We start from the raw sequence: 23404 nt of genomic DNA on the forward strand, positions 1-23404 counted from the left end.
AAACAAAAGAGATGATTGTGGATTTTAGGAGGACCAGAAGTAAGCAAAATGCTGTCTCCATCCAAGGTGAAGAGATGGAGATGGTTGAGGACTACAAATATCTCGTGGGTTACCTGGACAGCAGACTGGACTGGAATTAGAACACTGGGGCTCCAAGAAGGGACATAACAGGGTGTACTTCTTAAGGAAGCTAAGCTCCTTCAATGTCTGCACCGAAATGTTGCATATTTTCTACAAGTCTGTTGTGATGAGTACAATTTATCTGTTGGGGCATTATTAGAGCCAGAGACACAAATAAACTCAACAAACTGATAAAGAAGGCTGGCTCTGTGCTGGAAACCCTTGGAGCTGATTGTAAGAAGAATGCTGCACATAAAGAACAATTATAATATAATTTATAACAATTATGATGATATAATTTATTCTCGAGAGATAAACTGTGGCAAAGGATCAAAAGTTTAATTCTATGACAGTCAGTTTTTTAATTTGTCAGTTACACAGAGTAAGTTCACTGAGTACAACTGTGCCCTGGCCTACAGTCTCATATATTGTTCATAGTTGTGGAACTTTAACAGTTCAGTCATTCCCCACTCCTCGCTCAGAGGAATAAACTTGTGATTTTCTGATCAAAAGCCATTTTTCTTACAGCATCCTTTAGATATCAGTCTTTGCTCTCCTGTCACCCCAAACAGTTAAGACAGATGGCCACACACCTTGTCCCTTAGTCAGGTTTTGATAGAAGTGTCTTCCCATACAAGCAACAAATGCATAATGGAGAACTACACGGTTTCTCTCTATAAAACACTACAGCCTTGGGTTCAGTGTAAAACTTGTCATATTCAGATGACATACAATATGCAGGGTTTGGTGCTAGCAAATTAAAATGAATCTAAGTGAAGTTGTAGTCTACATAAAAAAATGGTTTATTGTCACCAACATTGTCAGATATTAGGTCCATTTACTTATCTAGTCTGACCAGCTTTGCTAATGCTGTATGCATTACTTTATCAATTAAGACAGTCTCTACAACTGCTGAACTTTTCATAGTTGGTTATTTAAAACTTTGATTTATTTTAATGAAATTAAACTGGCCCATCATCAACTGAATGTATCACAAAGTTATCTTCTATGACCTAAAAACCTGAAAAATGCTTTCTAGTAAGCTCAAATTTGTACAACACAAGAGTGTGTTAATTGTAGGAAAGACACAATCAGGCTATTTAGCCTTTGCCCACTTCTATTTACAGTGGGGTGTTAATTATAATGCAGTAAGTTATTGGGTAGCATATCACAGTTACGCAAATGTTTTTCTAAGTTAATTCTAAATATTTCAGTAATGTATTTTTGAGTCTAAGACGGGCCATATCAACATAGGTAGTCGCCGAGCAAACACATGCCCTTGGTATACTCGAATACTTTGGGCAATATACATACATAGTTCTGAATGACTAGCCAAAAAAATAAGTAAATTAACAACTAAATAAAACATGGAAATAATAGAAAGAAAAATATGCTTTTTAATCATCCTTGGGTAGATTTCAAGCATAAAACGTATTCCTTATGCTCACTGGAATGGCAGGATGACACTATTTAAAAAGTGACAGGAACGTTTTTACATTTGTTTCCTCCGTGTCCTATTTAGCGCGTACCGTTGATTTTTGTTTACCTAGCAACAGACAAGCGATCGAAACGTTATGATCGAAATGTGATAATGGAAACGCTAATGCGAATATGCAGATGAAATATACAGCGCGGACTTGACTTATTCGGGCTCGTTGTAGTTGTCCTGTCAGGGTATCGTCTGTTCTCTTTCTGCTAAAAGCTCAAAAGAACAAGCTAACGGCAACCAGATTGAGGACCATCTCAGCAACTCTTCAAAGGATGTCTTTTCAGGAGTCACCTCGTCTTTCTGAGGAGGAGGCTTTCTACATGCAGTGTAGAGCTGCGTACCTAGCTGTATTCAGGTCTAGTTTGACAAATATTGCTTCAAAACAGCAGTTATGTCGTGGTAAGCGCAATGTTTATTTACTTGCTAATTTTTTAGCCAGCTCGCTACAGGGCTCACATTTATCAACTTCAGAGAGAAACACTGCCAAGTTAGAATTAATCCTCATGCTATTTTAATAACATACAGCTTAAACACAAGGTGTGAGACTGAAGGGTTTACAGCTCAAATCCTTGCAATGATGTCTGAATTTAGCGTACAGTAACATAAGAGATAAATGATTAACAGAAAACCTTGTCCGTTTTCTTCACAGAAGTACCCTAACTGCTATTAGTTTTTATGTTTAGCAGTATAAGGAGTAGTATGAATCTAATCTAAAAGCCTACACTTAATGTCGAAGGGGGGCTGTTTTAGTTAACAGCTCAGCATCTATTTGGAGTGTATTTTTATTCTATTTTTTTCCCCACCATAGAGTACAGTACCCTGTGAAAGTACAAATATATCTCAAATGTTTTGTAGTAAAGATTTTATTTAACTTTGACATGCAATACTGTCAAAATTCTGAAGGAAACCACCTTGGTTGTGTGGAGTCCAAAGACATTCAACAAGACGCAGTGCATTTGTTGGCTTTCAGTTCTAATTTTGAACCTTTTTGGTCATTCAGGACAGAGTGTACCACAGTGTGCGGATTCTGAGTGAGTGCACCCTGTGAACGGCACCAATTGATGCTTTGAATTTCTTTGCAGTAACTTTAGGTTTATTGTTATTACCTCAAAGCTATTGGAGACTTTCTAGTATCTTAAGAAAATTCCTTCTGTCTCATAAGTCCTTTGAAAGTAAAGAACTGGCATAGAAGGGAAACATTTAAACAATTTCTGATTGTCCTTTAAAAAAGCATAAGAGAACACTAGACCAATATTTTCGGATTTTCATGGGTGTTTTTGGATACCATGACTCTATTCAATCAAAATGTCTGAGACAAAGGTTTTGCTGTGAATTTGTCGTTTTGGAGGTGCTGTGCTGCTATTGCTGGTCCCCTTCTTTTGTTACTTGAAGAATTTTTTTTCTTTTTTCTTATTCAGTTCTCCAGCTGGCTGGGAGAAACCCATCCCGTGCCACTCTCAGTAAATACTGGAATGCTAAAACGTCTAAACTAAACTTTGATGACTTCTGTGAGATTCTCAAGTGTGAGAGGGCAACTGAGGAGGCAGAGTTGATGAGAGCTTTCAAAAAGATGGATGTAAATGGCGATGGCTACATCTCACACAGTGCACTGGAGAAGGCTCTAACCACTGTGAGTAGACTAAAATATTCCTATAAAACAGATTTTGCTATGAAGTGGGTTCTGTTTCAGTATTTTAATTTTGTTACTTGTTATTTTAAGATAAATTGAGGGTTGCTTTCATAGTTCAACCAGCCAATGTAACTTTTGAAGCAAAAGGGGGCTAATTTAAGACATCACTGATGAAGTTGCCTGAAGATGAAATGATAATAATCTGTAAATAGCTCATGCTCAAGATAAGTAGATATATTTTTTAGTCTCTAAGGTTTCTTTAAATTTTAAATGTATGAAATCTTACAGAGGGGAGAGAAAATGACAACTGAGGAAGTGAATGCTGTTTTCTCTTTAGCTGACATCAACAAAGATGGAAAACTTGACTACGCAGAGGTAAGTGCATAAAAGTGTGACGTAATTTGTACTGATCCTAACGCCACTTTGCTGTGTATACTACATTTACTATGTATACAGGTAATCTCATGTGCCAGAGTATGGAAAAAAGAAAATGGAAAAAAAGTTTATGTCCAGTACATTTCTCTCCTCTTTGTGTGTGAGGTGTTGACACAATAAATCTATTTGATCAACTTACATAATGCTGTAAAATTCAAAACTACACTGCAGTTCATATTTTATCTAAAACCTTTGAAAAGGATTGAGGATTGTGGTATATTTATACCAAAAGTGGTCGCTGGCAGCAGTTGAACTTTTTCCAGCCTTATTGTTAATTATTGCAACAGAACATTCCTCTGAACCATTTCAAAAACAGTACAGCTGAGGATACAATATTTCATATCTCTCTGTGGTTTCTTGCAAAGCTTTGTTTTGATGTTTAGTCTAAACATTTTCTCCATCTAGAATATAATCATTTCTACCCCCCCTGGTTGGCCCAAAACATTGCTCATGTTTCATCCTCTTCATCCTGCTTCCCTGTTGCTGTCAGTTCTGTAGGTTGTTTGTGTCTACAGTGGAACAGTGTCAGAGCGCTGCTTTGGACAAGCTTGATGCCGATGCCAAGCTGAAGAAGCAGAACTTTGGCAGTCAGTCATACAGCCCTTCAAAGAGCTCTGTGCTATCAGAAGCAGCAGTGGTGGCCACTCACGGTGCAGAATCTGACTCGACACTTAAGAAAGGTACCTTGAGGCCTACTAGACTTATCTAACATAAGGGACAACATATGAAGCAGATGAGTATGTATGTTTTTAATGAAAAAGTCTCATTGTGGGGCAGTAACTAAATGTCCAAAGTGGTCTTTTTTATTCATACATCAGGTATATTCCAAGTTTCCATGTCTGGATGCACACCTATGCACTCTCAGTGCCCCGGTATGCCTCTATGATTGGTTTTGATGAATAAATAATAGCTCAGTTATTGATCAATTTTTCACCACTAATATGACAAATCACCTCACTATGGCAGTCCATATATCATAATAGCCACACAATTAGGTCAGCTTGTTTGGAGGGAGGAGACATCAAAGTGTTTTCAGATGGGTAATCATTTCTGCCATTACACAATTGACAAAAGCTCTGTCTGCACAAAAAAAGTCTTCTTTTAGTTCCACTTGGATCCAGTCAAGTCAGTTTTTGAAACAGACATGAGCAATCTGTACCACTTTGGCCACTTATCTCATTAAAGTGGACATAAAGCTCCACTTTTTCGCTCTAACACCATAGTGGTGAAGAAAGGCTTTAAAGAACTGAGTTCCAGGATGAGGAAGCCACGGACATGCCCACAGTGAGATGATAAATGGGGTTGATTTAAGTGGTCAGTCCATGTTCTTGTTATTGATTCAGAGGATGTCACCATTTCTCACTGGGGAGGTGATGAGGGATTAGAGAAGAGGCCCAGTCACCCACCGCTGCAAAAACAAATGAGCTTCTAGATAGTAGTCGGGATTATCACATTATTGTGCCTCTCCCATGTATTGATTTATACCTGTTACATTTTAACAAGGCTCTGACATGCGATGCTGCATGATCGCACATGTGGAATTGGTTATTCTTGGAGCTCACAGACTGTTTTGACTTTTCATTTGGTCTCACATTTGTCTGCAAAAAAAGAGAATACACATTTTACTGGTACTGGACTTTGATGCTTTTAGCTGATTTATTTTTTTTTCCAAATAATTGATAAGACAAATAATGTTTTTGGTGTTTGCCTCATGGTTTTTCTCAGATCATTTCCATAAGAAGGAAGAGATAATACTCTTTAACATTAAAGATAAATTCACACTAAAGCTTTTTTTTTAGCCCACATTTCAGTCCATCTTTGTCCAAATTCACACAAGAGCAACATTTTGGTTCTCCTGATTACAATACTGCCATCAATATAGAATAGATCCATGATTAAATGCTATTGCAGTGGGTCTATTTGTTTCTATGCCACAGTAATTTGCTTATAAGCCTGTCAGATTACTTTGCTTCCTGGTTTCCCAGGCTTAGAAACAATCAGGCCCCTCATTAGTGAATTGATATTTTCTAGCTTCAATTAGTGTTTAAGGAAGAAAGTTGCACGCAATAATGGATTTGAAAGGGCGCTGTTATGCCATTTTTTTTATTCAAAATGCTGCTCTAATTAATTAAAGGGAGCTTGAACTTGAGTTCACACTTTCTTGGAACCCAAATGCAAAGTAGCCGTTCTTTCTTGAACTTTGTAATAGACTTCTTAGAAAACAGATTACTGTGTGAGTTATGTCATGCATCTCATCTCTCTTTTGAAAGTGTTTACACTGGGTGGAGGGAGGCTTGGGCTGCACTTAATGTATCAGTCGTAAATCAAGCATTTTCTAAATTTTGTGTCATGTTTCTGACGGGTGCATGTGTGTTTGTGTTTCCTCTTAGACAGCCGGTCATCCTCCCGTCCTTCCTCTGCACGCAGCAGACGGTCGTCCCTGTCGAACTCAGTCACAATAAGCAGCAGTAAGACCGGCAAAATCCCAGAGCCTCCAGGTTTACAGGTGACCCCCTAAAGTCATTTTGACTTTCTAGCGAATTCTTCTTCTTCATTATTACATTCTTAACTTTTTTATTTTTCTGTGAATTATTCAGTCTTTGGAACATTGCTGCTCCAGACAAAAACAACAAACCCTTTAAAAATCTGCAGTTTGGCAAAGGAGGCAAAGTTTTGTTTCATTAGACAACCAAAACGATTAACTGTCTAACTAAATGATTGGCAATGCTTTTTTTTTTTTCCTCAGTTTATCATTTGAAAGTTTGACTTGTCATTTGTGCTCTACGTTAATAGAATTTGAATATGGATATTTTTCAGTAATCCTTCAAAAACTCAGGTCTAGAACCACTTTCACTTTAAAAACTAGTGGCTCTAAAACTCAGAGGCAAGCCACTTAAATGAAGCCTTCAAGGTGCAGTCTGTTGGATATAGAGACATGTAGCCAACTGGATACTTCTACTCCCAAACTACAGTTGTCACGACAGATGTGAAAGGCCCCCCCTCGAGCTGTTGTTCGGCTTGTTGCTTCTGTGCTGCTGCAGTAACATGGCCATAGCGAAGCATGGTGTCTTTGAATCAAGATTGTTTCCCTAAGATAATGAAAAGACATTGTTCATGTCAATAAATGTCTTTATGATTATTCAAGGATTGAAAACTCAGTTCATGCTTATAATCCTTAATCAAGAAAATGCTGTATTATCAATCTTAAAGTTAAACAGTTTGTGAATTACTGCATATCTATGTATGTCGTATTATGTGTGGAACCCATCATCATAAGAGGGACCTTGCATCCGCTCAGTGTCACTGTCGTGCAGCGGTTTTGATGGGCGGATTTGGCGCGGGATGTATAGACATGCACTGTATTGATCCCACACTCTTTGTTTTCAGTCTTTTTGGCTTAACCCTGGCTGGTTTGCTTTACAGCAAGGAACAAAGTAAATAAATAACTTCATAAATATAGCTGCCTCATGCTCCATCTCTAGGGTCCAAGCGCGGTGTTGAGAATGAAACGGGCCAGACATCATTGAGGTAAAAGAATGTGCGTCCAGAGATTACCTCAGAGGAAACTTCTGCTCACCATATTGTTTCCTGTATTGCCCAGGGCTAATAATTGCGATGTGGTGAGTGGAGGCTTACATGTTTAGTTATAACACACATTGTGTGACTTGAAAATACCTTCATGAGCAGAAATCTGCATGGGAAGGATTATTCTTACTTGTTCTTAGCATTTGTTATGCATAGATAAAGGCAGTAAGAAAATTGAAAGTGTGTGCGTGTGTGGCTGTATGTCCTACGACTCTCTCTGAAACAGTAAATCAGACCTGTGGCCGGAGTGGGTGACAGCCCCTGTATTAGTCTGCAGGCTGACCCTCTCTCTATGGGGGCATTAATTCTGATGTCCTTAAGCAGTGGATGGGTGCCCATGGCATTTCCCTCATTTAATATTGTCTGGACAAACCACTGAAGTGTTATGGTTTGATCTTTTATGCCTCTCCCATACTTTGAGAAAATGGCTTTTCTCTAAAGGAGTGCCACGCTCCGACTTTATGGTACTTTCTTTGTTTAACTTGGTGATTTATTTATCCACTAAAAGGATATATAGCCTATTCCAGACTCACTTGGGCCTCAATGTCCTCTCTCTGTGTGTCCACATCAACTGTGTTTTCATTTAATGTGTCTCCAATGAGGGGAATGAAAACTTCCTTGCATTGATGTTCCTGTTCAGTTTCAAATGATTACCTCATTTTAGTTGTGCTGCCAGACACAGGAACAACAGGATTTCAAAATGAAAGAAATATCAGGATTCATAAATATTGCCAAAGTAGCCCCTTGACAGTTCTGAATGAGCGCTTGCTCAAGATTGAAAATGCTGAATTTATCAAAGTTAAATGGACTATTTGCCATATCAGGTCCAAGAGGGCGATTCACTTCAGCCTGCAGCAGAAACGCAGTGTGACACTTCTGCCCTCTTCTGGATTAGCACGAGTATAACATGTGCTTTCACGCCTCTGAGCTGACATTGACCATGCAGTAATGAATATGTCCCCTGAAGTGGTAATTATCACAATGCCAGTTGCTGTTCATCAAGTGAGTCACTGTTATGAGAAACTGTGAAATTCACATTTTCATGCCAAAATATACCTCCTCTGTCACAAGATCAATCCTCCTTTAAATAGGAACTGCAGATTAGTTTTGGTTTCTGTTGAATGAATAAATGCATTTTGTTGTCAAATAAGAAAATGTTTGTTGTAATTGTGCCAGGATCTGAATGAAGACAGCACATAGAGTAACATATTAAGATGCACATAACAAGATGTACTTTTTAAACATGATTTTAAAGCCCTTGAATGAGAGAACATCCTAGTTTGGGTTTTGGTTGTTTCCCTGGTTTATTAGCCTCATTACATTGGTTTGTATGAGTGCAAAGGCTCTGTTAATTAAGCAGAAATATTTCCCACCGTTTCAGGACTGGCAGCACATTTGCATGAAAGGATGCTTCTTTGTAGAGGATGATGGAAGTATCAGCTCTCTGCAGTACCAACTCCATGTCTCTCAGACAACCGATGTCTACCTGACCATTCAACCCCTGAGCCTCAGCCACAGACCTGGTTTGTTCAAGCACTATTAGTCTGATTTCAAATATGCATCAAATGTGATGATAAAAATGGACAAAAAGGTCATTATCTTGCTGGACTGCTGTTGTGCCATTGTTTTACCACTGTTTGTGACACCAAATAAAGTATTGTTCCAGTTTCAGAATGTGAATTAGAAACAAAGAGATGATAAAGAAGACTGAAATCCTTTGTGTGCCATTTAGTTGTACTTTACATCATGTTACGTCAGGTCAGACCTTGTTCCCATTCAGTGGAGGGTAATTTATGAGGAGAGTGCTGTATATTTCATAAAATGGAAGCACGCAATCACAGAGATTGAATTGATGTACAACACCTTTCAAAAGATATGGGATCAGCAGACTTGACAGATCCAGACTGTTTGCAGGCCATGCCATTGAGTTGATATGTCTTTACCAAAGAACAGTTACATCAATCTCATAAAAAAATAAATGTGAGGTATGTCTAATAAAGCCAGAATGTTCAGCTTTAAAATAAACATTTACATACATGTGTATTGTTCTTATTGTGTGAAATCGTATGTAGTTTAGAAGTATATTTAGTAAACTGTCAAAATCTAAACATGTTCCCACTGTCCTGCTCTTCTTTTTTAGACAAGTCTTCATTGTGGATGGCAGTGGACATGGCTCTTTTCGTCCTGTCAGCTGGTGAAACCAAAGAGGACTCAACTTTAGTGTGTTTCACTGAATCAAAAGACAAGGAAGTATGTTTGTGTTTCTAAAGAGAGGCACATTATGACATGTGTTAAGCTACCAAGTCAAAGGATGAAAATGTTTGTCTCCTGGCAATCTGCCAGGGAGCCCTGATTATAAAAGATGAAGCAATTTCTAACATAATAACTGTGAAACTTGATTGTTCTTCTGTATCTTCCAGGAGATTTATTTCCTGGGTTAATTTACCATCCAACCCTTTTGTTCCTGCAGAAGTATTCTTGGAGAGGAGAATTAAAGGCAGGGACGTACCACCTGCTTCCCTTCACCAGTGGTTGTAGACTGAAGAAACGAAGCAAAAAGAGCCTTTCGAATAAACCTGTGGAACTAGTCTACAGGACTGACACTGGAGAACTAGATCTTACCAGGGAGCTAAGGTGAGCCTGGTTTGATCCAGAAACAACTGATAACAAAGGTTTACCAGATGTCACTAAATGTACATCAAGGCCTGGATAAAAGTTTGCCTTACTTCACAAGCTTTGTCGCTACCACAGTGGTCGAATAAAAGTCTGACTTTATGGATACATGTGATGTGTTGTAGAGAGGCAGAGGAATGGACCAAAGCGCCGTGCTGGCATGTATCTGTAATATTTTGTCTCTGCCACAGGGAGGTGCTGTCTGAGATCTTCGACATAATAGACTTGGATGGAAATGGTTTGCTCAGTCTGGAGGAATACAATTTCTTTGAGCTGAGGACGAGTGGAGAGAAGTGTGACAAAGATGCTTGGGCTGTGTGCAAAGGTAATCATCACATGAAAGTTGTTTTCTCAATTCTAATGTATTATGAAATGAATGTGAATGACCCATTAAAACTCACAAGTTGTTTTATGGGGGCAGAAAACTTTGATATGAGAAAGAACCAGCTAACACGACAGGGTTTCATGGAGCTGAACCTGATGGAGGCCACAGAGAAAGATGGAGATCCTGCAGATCTGTGGGTCACCCTGGAAGCCATGGGCTACAACCGTGTGCTGGAACTGGTAGAGGTGGGTTAGGACATCTGGTTTCACTTAGAAAACATACAAGCTTCAGTTTTGGTATGATGTAACTCAACTCAAATACGCTTCCTTTTACTAAATGATGGAACTTTCCTTCCCGCTCCGTCAGACGTGTCCATTCCAGGTAGATGTGTACTGTGAAGCCACTCAGCCATCCATGCAGCCACTCATTATGGACTCTGGACCCAAGCTCCTGAACCAGGCCATCCAGAAATCCATCACAGCTCGAACAGGGGCCAAAGCACTGAGAGGGCATGACAATGTCTTCATTTACACCTACAGAGGAGAGCACAGGATTTCCTCCCTCATTGCCAACAAGGTAGACTTCAAACCTAGTTTGAAATGATCTGACTGTGCAGTGAGGGTTCTTACTTTGGGAAATGTTGCACAAGTCCATGTAGCATCACTGATTCCATATAATCCTGTATTTGTAGGATTTTTAATAAGCTCTGAATCCTGATGGCCATTGAAAAGAAGTCAGTAAGGATAAGTGAAACACTTTCCAAGACCTAAACGCTAAGTCTCAGTCCAGTCAACTACTACAGTCTGTGGCGGCCAGAGACCATTCATTTAATTGCCATTGATATGCAACAAGGATATCCGATCTCTTGGCAACTGGAGCTACTCTGAGAGAATGACATAGTGATACAAAGGAACTCCATAACAGTGAAAACATTTAACCTGCTTATCTTGACTTATTTTTCTCTTACCCCGTAGCTGGTTTCTGTTTGTTTAGTTTTTTTCATAAAGAGTATTTTTGTGTCCTCATCAGATTATTCATCCTTCTGTTTTTTTAGCTGTTAAAAAACAAAGTCTGTATTTTCACTCATTTCAAGTGATATAATCAGACCATTTCTCTTTGTTTTTCAGACCAATCAGACCATTTCTCTTTGTTTTTCAGACCAATCAGACCATTTCTCTTTGTTTTTCAGACCAATCAGAAAGTGACCGTTCATGTAAACAACGAGCAGAGCAGGAACTGTTGCAGCAGCAGAGGCTTGACTGTGTTTGCTGTAGAAGTGCCAGCCAGGACTAAGATGGTAAACCCTTTTATAAGAACACTGTTTTTATACAATGCCCTTTATACAACGATAATAAAATGCTAAACCCATTAACATTTGGCCTTTGAGAGCAATTAGAAAGGGTTTAACCAGCTTTCAGGCCTGTGTCAAAGAATGGGAAAGAGTGGACACGGTTTGTTTAACAGCCAGAACACTTGGCTCTGACACTGACCACAACAACACACACACAGAAAGAGAAGACATGGATCAATTTACCTGTCTGCAGGAGAATTCACACTCACAGTTTTGCTGTGTGGGACTGACATTCACACTATAGTAAAAAGAATAAAGATAGTTAGCTTAATAGTCAAATGGAAACGTGCCTTTTATTATAGCTTGAATTTAATTTACCACCAAAGACCAATGTGTGCACAATATATTCAGTGTGTAACACAAATTTCCAGTAGTTTGTCAGCTTACTTGTGGTGGGGGATGGTACTGCTACAGTTTACAGATGTTCCCTGACTCCCTCACTCGCAGCTCATATGTTTTTGTAAAAGTAGAATGAAAAATGAGTTCCTATATTTTCAGCCAAATATCAGAACTACTTTTTCAAAGGGCTTCAAAGTCAGTACATTACATCTGCTTTGAAGAAGTTTGGATAAACAGTCACAGACGCACACACACACATAGATTGTGGATGCACATATATTTTCCACAGTGTCTAAGATTTTGTTAGCATAATGGCATTACGGATTTTCAAGTTGTATTTTTTCAAGATTTTCGAGCTTTCCTCTCTGCCACATTCAAATCCAAAAGCATCCTCGTCTTAAACGTTGCAATACTTTCACCATGACGTCTAGTTGCAGACTGACTTTAACCACTAAACTACTTTCTGTAGTAAGAATTGTGCTCTGTGGCAGGTTTTGCTGCAGTAAGTGTCACCTGGGGCACATTTTGCCATGATGGCACACATACAAGGCAAAAACAATACCAGACTTGATGTCTCCACTCATAAATCTAGTGACACTGAATGATTATTTGACATCTTGGATGACAATGCAAACATGAATATTTTTCCTCTAGGTGTGTCAACATGTACTTCCCATCAGTGAGAAGCAGGACTGGACATATAACTGCACGGAGACCATACTACCCAACACATAAAGTTGTACCTCCGGAGCAGGTGTTATATTAGACACTGATCGTGAATGTTTTACATGTGGTAAAAGAGGGATTATAGCATGTTCTATTGTTATTCTATGAATGTAGATATTATAAACTTGAATATTTCAGTTTGAATTATTGTTGTTTAATTGACAGATCATTGCAATATTTCATTTAGTCAGTGGAGCTGGTTACTTGCGCTTCATTTGTTAGAACCAAGAACCTCTGCCTGTTGTTACATTTCTGACAGCTTTATCAGCTTAAGATGAAGGAATTTGATTGACGTTGCGCAAAGTTTAGTTCATAGAGGAGACAGTGTTGTTTTCCTCTTGCTGAACAGTTGTGCTCTCCTTCTGTTGCTGCGTTGTCCTCATTTACTCCTGCTTGAATGTGCCTTTGATACTTTGACGATGATTGCTTTAAATTCACAAGATGTTTAGATCAGGAGTTCAATTGCTATTATGACACTATCGTTCAAATGATAGGTTTTTTTTTTTTTTGTGGTACAACATACAGCTATCTTATTGTGATCAGTGCCTACTTTTTTCTACTTTTTTTTTACATTCTTTAAGTTGAAAACGATATGATACTCATCTCATGTAAATATATTTAAGCCAATATTGCTCTCACAGACTTTCTTCGACTTACTTGTTGCTTGTTGATTTACAGTTTTGACTCGAGCTCATTATTAATGCCTCAGCATCAAAATCTTTTTTTCTGATCTCTCCCAAACTGGCTGTTTCACTGTATTATCAAGCCCATGCAATCATGTGGATAACTATTTGATCTTCTGGAAAGTCCCCACAACAGATTTGTACTATTTTGGATTAAGGAAAGTGCTGATTCGCAGTAAATGATTCAGATAAGAGAAAAAGAATGGTAACTTCAACATCGGGTTTAAATTATTTGCTACATTGGCATGCCAGAAGACTAAAGTGAGATAGAGCAGAGAGCATCTGAATAAATCACATATCAAACTGTACCGTTGGATATGTGAGAATGCCAAAAAGTTGGCATGTAGTTAGCTCTTGCTTCACAATAAAATAGAAGTTGGTGTCAAACAATAAGACTTTGGGCCTGTGAACCAGATCATACAAACTATGTCGCATGCTTTTTTACATTGTAGGCAACTTCTTATTTTACTTTAGGACCATGTCAGCACTGCGTGAAATATATGCGCAGCTATTAGTCTCCAAATTTTTTATTTGGGGGTGTCAGGATTTGGGTTGGCAATCATATGCATTCCTTTGCATTGCAGTCAGGTCTAAACTTTACTTGCCCTTGGACTTTCCAGTTGAGTACGGTCGTGACCCCCTATTTATATCTCTCGGGCCATTATCTGCCCTTTGACTTTCACTGCTGAAACAGTAGAGCCAGCTACCTAAATGTCACATGGCGTATGAGGTGTATTTAATGTCCTGAGCCTCGACTGCTCTTCTTTTCCCAACCCAGTAGTGTCACTTGACTGATTGCGTTTTGTTTGCAGAGTTTTGTACCAGATTAAACCTCTACTTTGTTATTCATAAAATCATTTTGATGCTAGAAGAGTGAGTTCATTAATTGTGAAATTAAACTGATTTGCCATTTACTCTGGCAAGACTGTGAATAAGGAATCATTTGGAAGAGGCTGGTTTGACAACTATTTTAAAAGTGAGGGAGTTGCTCTTGTAGTTGAGCAACTTCCACACACACAAAGGCACTTTCTCAACAACATGTCTGATGGTAAACTTGCTGATGATCAAACACACTGTGATGCAACAGGCCAGAACTGAACTGGACTGTCCCAACATTCTCCCTGCAAAGTTCACCTTTTATAACTGAAACAAATTGTTGCTCTATATAAACATCCTTCTGAATCTTTCTTGCATAATTTTGCTAAACTTGAGATGTTTTCATTTGATTCTTTAATTACTTTTCTGTTTGTAAGTTTCTTTTGTAAGGAGTCTTGCTATCACTGACCCTTGTATGCATATTACTCCACCCTAAAGGAACCCCGGTTTTGTCAAGCTTCAATTAAATCTGAAACAAAATATTAACATTATTATTATTATTATTGTTGTTGTTGTTCCTGCATTTCTAAAAGGTCACTGTTGGGTTGTACTTAACTATAATGGCTCTATGAAGACACAGGAGCTTCTAATAAAAAAATAATGTTAAGTACAATTTGGACCAGCTCCTGTCTTCTGTCTCTTTCTCCATTTTATTGTTTCTGTGAGAGTGGGATTTTAAAACCTAGGGGGACCTCATGTTACAACTTTGTTTCAAACATGAATATAGAGGGAATATCCTGGAATATTTCCATTGTTTCCAAAGATTACAACATTTCTCTCATAATTATACACTTGACACCTTTTTGACCACAAGCTAAATTCATTAAAAGTTTTAAATGAACACCTGCATCATTACAAGACAGTTAATAAAAAACAGGTAATCAGGAATAACTCATGTTGGCTAAAGTCTACTGATCATTCCTGTTTTATTCGTTTTCATATGCTATATTTGAGACAACACAAAGCCAGTTCTGCTTTTACTAATGACCAAGAATGGAGTCAAAGTTGCTGGAGGCTACAGTACAATTATGTACCCAACATAAACAGTATCTTGCTTCAGAGTGTCAAGAAATCCTCCGGGTCCCTGCTTGCCCTTTAAACGGTGAGGGCGGGTGTGTGAGGGGGAGTTGTTCGGCGTGTACGTGCAGCAGCGCCGCTGCTGCAGTCGCCTCCTTGACGGACCACACTGCGGATCACACGGGGTGCTTCCTGGGGGTTAAAAATGGTGAAAATCACAACAGTGAAAACCAAGCCGTACACGGACCAGAAGCCTGGGACGAGCGGTTTGAGGAAGAGGGTGACTGTGTTTCAGCAGAACCAGCACTATGCGGAAAACTTCATCCAGAGCACTATTTCTGTCATCGACCCTGCCGAGCGCCAGGCGGCCACTCTGGTGGTGGGAGGAGATGGAAGGTTTTTCATGAAAGACGCGATTCAGTTGATCGTTCAAATTGCAGCTGCCAATGGGGTCAGTTGGAGAAGCTAATGTACACCAGTGTTGTTTGACAAGTGGGTGTAGCTAGATCAGTGCTTATGAATAGCATGCTACGTAGTAAGTGTATGTCGAGGAAACCGACTAGTTTATCAACTTTAATGATCTATATACCATAAGCTGTGCTGCTAGTTGATGTTAGCTACCAGGGGAGAGGTTGAGGCACTTTAATAGCTTACTATTAGCGATAATAACAGCCTAGCTCTACCAACAGAGCTCAAACTATCTGAAAATGTCATGTGTGATGACATTTCTTACGTCATCATTACTGCTAAAATCTATTTGGTTAATTTAATTTCCTTTAGGTTTTTAGCAAGGGCTCCAACCCTTAAACCAGCTCCGTTTTAACAAGCTGGTACTTGTTGGTCCTATTCATGCGATAAAATAGTTTCACTGCTGTTAGCTAACTACTTTCACATGTTCTTGCAATCTCATTGTAGTAGCAGACGGTCTGTTGGAGCGAGGGTGACATTCCTGCCATCACTTGCCATGTTTTCATCATGGCACGATCAACGTTTTGTCTGTGTTGGTGGAAAACTACTTTACGAGTCTCGTTGGGTATCGTGCATGCAGCAAAGTACAGACCGCGGTGATCTTTGGTATCAAGTGCACGAAGGAGTCCACATGCTTATCAACCGCTAACCTTTGACATTTAAACACGCTGGAGACTGTTCTGCTGCAGCGTTGTTTTATGGCCATTTTGGGGTTCTCTCAGACAGTCTTGGGCTTTATCGTGCACTGCTCTGGCCGTCTGGCCAGTCACGTTGCCCTGCAAATGTCTGTAGCTTTGGTAGAAGCCGCACGGTAACTTGCAGAGATGCATGACTGACATTCAATATATTTGCTTTTAAGTGGGATTTTCTATCATTTAAGCGATCGATGCTCTGGGTCAGGTTGTGACACTGCAGACATGTCCACACTGAATGGAACCTTCTCTCTCATGAGATGGCTACTCTGCCTCAGTCGCGGATGGTGCAAAGCAGCATTGCTACATACAGGATTCGTAAATTATGCCAGTAGGTTTAACTTGCTCAGGAAAGTCGTTTTTGGGTTGTTTTTGCAATTTTGGGTAAGGGTTAAGAAATCGTCGGTATTATTGACTTGGCTGCAAACACAGAGGCCCCATTGTTTACACGAAAGAAACTAAGATGGAGATAGTGGTTACAACCCTAAAAAGGGCGAAGGTTCAATGCGATTTTTGGATAACCTCCTTTCCAGAACTCCTAAAGCCCCTAAAACTGAGGTTCTCAGAGTCCGAGTTGGTTCATATGGCTCTAACATGTCAGAGATGTACTTTGGCGCTAGACCATGAAGAGATTTGTACACAAGCAGAGCTGTGAGACTCTTTGTTTGTTTGTTTGTGGCGTTAAAAAAAAAAAACTATGATTTTTGGTGTATCTGCATTAATATGACAGTGTAGGCAATCACAACATTGTGTTTGTATGTCAGTCACAACTTGCACTCTGTTTTTTGGGATTCTTATCCTGAGGAATTGAATCAATGAATTGATTCAGGCCAGGGTTTGTCAAATGATATGATTATTCACTGTAAAACTGTCTTTATATATGCAGGCCCCATATTGCATGTTCCTATACCTCAAGTCAAACACTTAATTTTTTGTTCCCTTGGTATATTCTCTTTTTTCTTTGCTCAGAGTGTGTATATATTGTGTGCATTGATTTGTTCATGTGCAGAAATGTCTTCTTTTTTTTGGCTCTAGATTAATCACCTTGTAATTGGTCAGAATGGCATTATGTCCACCCCAGCAGTTTCCTGTGTGATCCGCAAGATGAAGGCAGTGGGTGGTATCATCCTCACAGCCAGCCACAACCCAGGAGGCCCCAATGGAGATTTTGGTATTAAGTACAACATTTCCAGTGGAGGTGAGAAGAATTTGGACTCAAAAGTTCCAGTCCCTGCATTTCAATTGGCTAAGAAAATGATGCGTGGTGTCTTTTCACTTGTTTTTAGGCTTTTCGTATGTATTTGACCCAGTACATCAGTCAGTCCACAGCTCCTCACCGCATCTTTACTTTGTCCACAGGACCTGCTCCTGAGGGCATCACAAACAAAATATTTGAGGTCAGCAAAAGCCTGCAGGAGTATCACATCTGCCCAGAGCTCAAAGTGGATCTGTCCAAGATTGGCAAGCAGACCTTTGAAGTGGACACTTTCAAGCCTTTCACAGGTAAAGAAAAATAATTTTTATAAACAGTTTATTGTCGTAATACCAACAGCATAAAATGTGATTAAAAATATGCACGTCTTCATGTCAAATCGCTACTTTTAAACTCGACCTGGTCATTTGAAAGATTGATTCGATCACATCTTTTGTTATCTGAAGACTAGTCTGGCAAATGTCCACATCTTTACACCTACCTTGGTCTGAAATGTGCTTTTTAACTGGCTTTGTCTCAGTGGAGATGGTGGACTCAGTTGAAGCCTATGCTGAGATGTTAAGGAGTATCTTTGACTTTCCTGCTCTGAAGGATCTTCTCTCTGGAGCCAATCACATTAATGTCCGACTGGATGCTATGCATGGAGGTATGAAACCGGCCACACCAGGAGTAACAGGGTGCAGTTGGTCTTTCTTTGAGTGTCTGAAATGCAACGGCTTCTTTTTTTTAATGACACTCTTTCCCCCTCTAGTGGTTGGTCCTTATGTTAAGAAGATAGTGTGTGAAGAGCTGGGTTCTCCTGCCAACTCAGCAGTCAACTGTGTCCCCAAGGAAGACTTTGGTGGCCACCACCCTGACCCCAACTTGACCTATGCTGCTGACCTGGTCAACACCATGAAAGGTGGAGAATATGACTTTGGAGCCGCCTTTGATGGTGATGGTGTAAGTAATATGATTAAAAAAAGAAGAAAATCTGTTGCCTATATTTGGTTATCTGTCATTCTTTTGCTCACAATGAATTGTGAGAAATAATTTCACAGAGATGTCTTCGTTTAGGATTTTTAAATCCTATTGGTAGAAAAATCCCAAGTAAGTCAGCATCTGCTGTATGAATAGTAGCATTTTCAGAAGAACCAGCACTGAACTGTCCTGCTGCCTTTTAAAATGCAAACAAATTGTTGCCACAGCTCAGGAAGTGTGTGCTGTTGGTGGTCATTCATCCTGATTTTGCTGTGCCGTGTTTTTCCCGACTGTTCAGGACCGCAACATGGTGCTGGGTAAACATGGATTCTTTGTGAATCCCTCCGATTCTGTGGCCGTCATCGCTGCAAACATCACCAGCATCCCATACTTCAAGAAGACTGGTGTCAAAGGCCTGGCACGCAGCATGCCCACCAGCGGAGCTCTGGACAAGTAAAAAACACACAAACACAACGGATAATTTAGCATTTTTCTTACTTGATTGATTTCAGTCAGTCACAGAGCCATTTTTGCTTTTAAGGTTTAATGTACCTCCTAATCTTTTCCAGTGTGGCCAAAGCTCTAAAGATGCAGCTATACGAGACACCAACTGGCTGGAAGTTCTTTGGGAATCTGATGGATGCTGGTAAACTCTCACTGTGTGGAGAGGAAAGCTTTGGCACTGGTGAGAGCTAATCTTCAGCTTTGTGTAGTTTGGATTCCAGTGAGACAATACGGTGTCCTTGTTCACCCCCTCTTCTCTCTCTGCTAACCTACCAGGCTCGGACCATATCCGTGAGAAGGACGGCTTGTGGGCTGTGCTCGCATGGTTATCAATCTTAGCCACCAGGAAACAGAGCGTGGAGGAGATCATGAAGGATCACTGGCAGAAGTTTGGCAGGAACTTCTTCACTAGGTCAGGAGTGGTGCCAGTTGTGAGATTTGTGAAATGTTAGTTTGAGTCCCAAAAGAGGAGAATTTCATGTTGCTAGTGGCATGAAATTTTAAAAATCATTGTTGCAGTGTATAGAAAACCTGAGAGGATGTGGGAATGTTGGGTTTTCAACAAGTGTTTTGCCATCATCCGCTGGCCAGAAAGAGAGTGCAGCGCATGAGACAATTCAGACACTGTATGTTGGTTTAATCATATATTTTTCCTCTGTTTGTAGCTGAGGGAAGATTCTCTTTACCCCTGTCACTTCAACTGAAAGTTAAAGCAGTTATCTTATAAGCTAAATTCCCCACCTGTCTAATGCCTGGTAGAAAGCAGATTATATTCTTGTGTCAACCTCATCCAATTTCAATTCCAGGTATGACTATGAGGAGGTTGACTCAGATGCTGCCAACAAGATGATCAAGAATCTGGAGACACAAATGTTTGAGCCATCTTTTGTAGGAAAGAAGTTCTCGTCGGGTGATAAAACTTATGAGGTGGCTATTTCTGACAATTTTGCCTACACAGACCCTGTAGATGGCAGTGTGTCCAAAAACCAGGTAAGGAGCTTGCAAGATGGTGGCTCTGTCTTCCAACCATCATCATCATCATCATCACAGCCCATTATTTAGACAATATCCTGCAAAAGTATTTAGCTCACACTCATATTTGAAAGGAATTTAATCTTAATGTTTTTGTGTGATCTCACCTTATTTGAAATATTAATATTCATTACAAAATTCAGAAATTGGCCAAATCCCTGTTTAAGTCATCCCTTTGCTGTCTTTGTGTAACAATATGAGTAATAGCACCTCATTGATGATACTTCCACATGTTCTCCACTTGCTGCATATTGTGATTTTTCTTAATGGCCTTTGGGTTCTTGCTTCTCTTTCACTCTCTCAGGGGCTACGTATCATCTTCACTGATGGTTCTAGGATCATTTTCCGTCTCAGCGGTACAGGCAGTGCGGGAGCAACCATCAGGCTCTACATAGACAGCTATGAGAAGGATCCCCAGAAGATTTATCAGGATCCACAGGTCAGGGCAATGACAAGTTATCCCAGCTGGCTGGATCCAGTGAGAAAAAGACGTTTTTGTATGGGATTATTTAAAAATCAATGTAGTGTTTCACCTCATCATCCCCACAGTTTACAGCAATCAAGGGTTTACTTAAGAGTCACAAAACTGGACTCATGTGCACTATTCAGGACTTGCTTTGGTTGGAGCTGTCCAAAAGAAAAGTTGTAGAGATGTTATTCAGGGTTGGAGATGACGATAGAGAGATTTGGCCAAGTCATGAGTTGTGACAGCTTATCAGGGCCCGTATGAGGAGAGGGAGATTTAACACTGGGGGAAAATTTAGTGTGTATTCCAGCCTGACACTTCATAAAGTAGTTTTGACTGGTGTGGACAGGGAGTTGATGTTGGACAAAAAAAGAGGGGAGTAGGTGTTGACTAAAAGTTTTACCAGAGTCTTTTGTCTGATTCAGAGGTTTTCCACCATGAATAAAGTGATGAGCAGAAACATATTGCTTTACAATCTACCTGACAGAAAAATGTCTAGGGGGTTAATAGCTCAGTTGGCTGACCAGAAGGAAGATTTGATTAACACAAATTATGGACATTGTAATATTCTTTTGGTGTAAAATATCTTTAAAATGATGTTCTTAATCTTGTAGATCTCTGGTTGTACCATAATAGTTGGACTGTAGCATTTAACCCTTATTTGGTAACTTTTAAAGGCGAATACATGAGCTACTTCCTCCAAAAGGCTACATATTTTTGTGCATTTGCTGGTCTTTGAATCTAGAGGGATTCAAAATTTAATGTCAGTCTAAGTCACTTGACATGTTAAACTTTTTTCATATCTCTTCACTTAAATTAAAGACTTAAACAGGGAGATTATACTGATCTGACAATAAGGTAATTGTTCTAGTGTAAATTCAGTTGAATAATATTAACAAACCAGTAGTTTCTGTTTCATAAATGGGAGGTAAGGGTAAGATAAGTAATACGTTGGTTACAGTCTACAAAATCACCACTAGATGGCACCAGATCTCAGCTACTTAGAGGTTCCATCCTAAATCACAGCAACGCAAGTTGTTCTCTCTGTTCTTTCAGTCTTTATGCTAAGCTCATTTAACTTTTTAATACTTTAAGAATTTTTCAACTCTTAAGACTCTATATTAAATATCTTGGCACCTCTTCTATTAACAGACAGCAAAGGGGCCATAAGAAGCCTCATGTTTTGCAGATTTTGTATAAATGGTGCTGATTCTTTTTCCCTTGTGTTTTTTCTCTAACCAGGTGATGCTGGCTCCTCTGGTAGACATTGCCCTCAAGGTCTCTCAGCTCCAAGAGAAGACTGGCCGTACTGGCCCAACTGTGATCACATGATTCCTCTGCCACACTGCCTCCACTCATGAGCAACAGGATACCTCCACTCTCTTTAGAATGAAGCTGCCCCTGAATGCTGTCCTATCCCTGGTTATTGGCCCCTCCTTAGAATAGAGTTGGATGAAAAAGGGAAACTCAAAATGTAGAATGAAAGTACATGAGGAGCACTTGATTTTGCATAAATGTATTCACTGCCATCTTTCAGCACTAGACTCCAAAGAGCCATTGAGCTGTTTTAAAATGCTTGAAGCGTCAGCTAAATATCTTAACACCTTTATGAGCTCCTGCTTGACATACAGATACTGTCGCATGTTCACGTAGAACATGTTGGAAAAGTTGTTGGAAATTTTGTCTCCTTGGTAGAATTTGTGTTTATTTAGGGAAAACGAGTTTAGAAAAAAAAAAAAAAGCAGACTTGAGTGTGTTTCATGTATTTTAAGTCGACCTGTTACAGCTACATATCATTTAATGCAGAAACTGCTAAACTGAGCATTAACCCGCTATTTCGGGCAACTTCACCCCTTTGCCTCCACTTTCTCCCACAATGACCTGGTGCCTTCACCTTCTGTGTTATTCCAAACTACCAGGATAGCCTCTCAAACACAGTCTTGAGAACCAACTCACTCATCATGAATAAAAGAGCCTTACATTAAAGGACTGTTGTTCCATTTTATTTATTTCAATTTTCTGGTTGTACTTTAATTGCTTTTACGTTTCTTGTCACACAGATATGTATAGATATTGTATATTTCTTTCCCTAAAAGAAACCAGCTGGTGTCTGAAGCAGCAGTAATTGCTTGAATAGACCGGGATTAAGAAAATTGAACATTCTCTACAGAAACTGGAAACAAGATGATGTTCGGTCGTATCTATGATAGCTTTTGTACATGCGGTAAATTACTCTAGATAAACGCAGTGATCTTGTTGGGCTGTGAGTGAGCCAAGCCTTCAGGAGAACAGCCAAGCACTTTGAAAAAGTCAGTGCCTGTCCAAAGACATTCCTGAGGTACACAATGTATATACTGATTAATTCTCTTCCTCCCTAAATCTTGTGTAATGCAATAGTCTCTGTAAATCTGATGAATTATTACAGTTATAAAGTGTTAGGAGGTCAGAGATCACACAAGCTCCATCTAAAGACATTCAGATGAGCTGATGTTGAACTCCAATGTTTGGAGGTGAATGGGGCAAAATGTAATTTGTTGTGAGGTTGGAATCTCAGGAGTGTCGCAGCACAGGGAATGCTCAGTGTTTTTCTGAGCACATCATGGAAAATTGGCCTCAATTGCTGTCGCCACATTATACAGAGATTTCTGCCACATATGTCAGCATCAATTACTTTAGTCAACACTAAATGTAACTGTTTGCACAAAAAGACATGGCAAATAGTTCTTTGTTTCTTAGCTTAAACTAACTGGCAAATCATGTTGGATTTTCTTGCAGATAAAGAACTTGATGTATGATGACCGTATGTTACAGCAAACTATT

At 39.5% G+C, this 23404-nt stretch overlaps 1 protein-coding gene across 3 annotated transcripts; it reads left to right on the forward strand.

Moving 5' to 3' along the window:
* The first annotated feature begins 1679 nt into the window (after nt 1-1679).
* pgm1 (phosphoglucomutase 1) lies at nt 1680-22570 on the forward strand. 3 transcript variants are annotated; one of them, XM_072389098.1, is made up of 13 exons: nt 1680-2008; nt 3028-3239; nt 3528-3614; nt 4165-4354; nt 6065-6180; nt 8641-8782; nt 9400-9509; nt 9730-9893; nt 10124-10257; nt 10354-10502; nt 10624-10833; nt 11447-11554; nt 12602-14213. In XM_072389098.1, exons 1-13 carry the CDS (start codon nt 1882-1884, stop codon nt 12680-12682), a joined length of 1830 nt encoding a protein of 609 aa, XP_072245199.1. In that variant the 5' UTR covers nt 1680-1881; the 3' UTR covers nt 12683-14213. The 3 variants fall into 3 exon arrangements, with proteins under 3 accessions (XP_072245199.1, XP_072245201.1, XP_072245200.1); XM_072389100.1 differs by lacking the exons at nt 4165-4354; nt 6065-6180; nt 8641-8782; ... (5 more) ...; nt 11447-11554; nt 12602-14213 and adding exons at nt 17445-17607; nt 17769-17912; nt 18143-18268; ... (5 more) ...; nt 20423-20557; nt 21827-22570 and having other exon boundaries at nt 1867-2008; XM_072389099.1 differs by lacking the exons at nt 1680-2008; nt 3028-3239; nt 3528-3614; ... (8 more) ...; nt 11447-11554; nt 12602-14213 and adding exons at nt 15367-15700; nt 17445-17607; nt 17769-17912; ... (6 more) ...; nt 20423-20557; nt 21827-22570.
* Nucleotides 22571-23404: the final 834 nt, after the last annotated feature.

The sequence above is a fragment of the Leuresthes tenuis genome, unplaced genomic scaffold (genome assembly GCF_036924035.1).
Source record: "Leuresthes tenuis unplaced genomic scaffold, fLeuTen1.0.hap1 SCAF_7, whole genome shotgun sequence".
In the NCBI taxonomy this organism is placed as follows: Eukaryota; Metazoa; Chordata; class Actinopteri; order Atheriniformes; family Atherinopsidae; genus Leuresthes; species Leuresthes tenuis.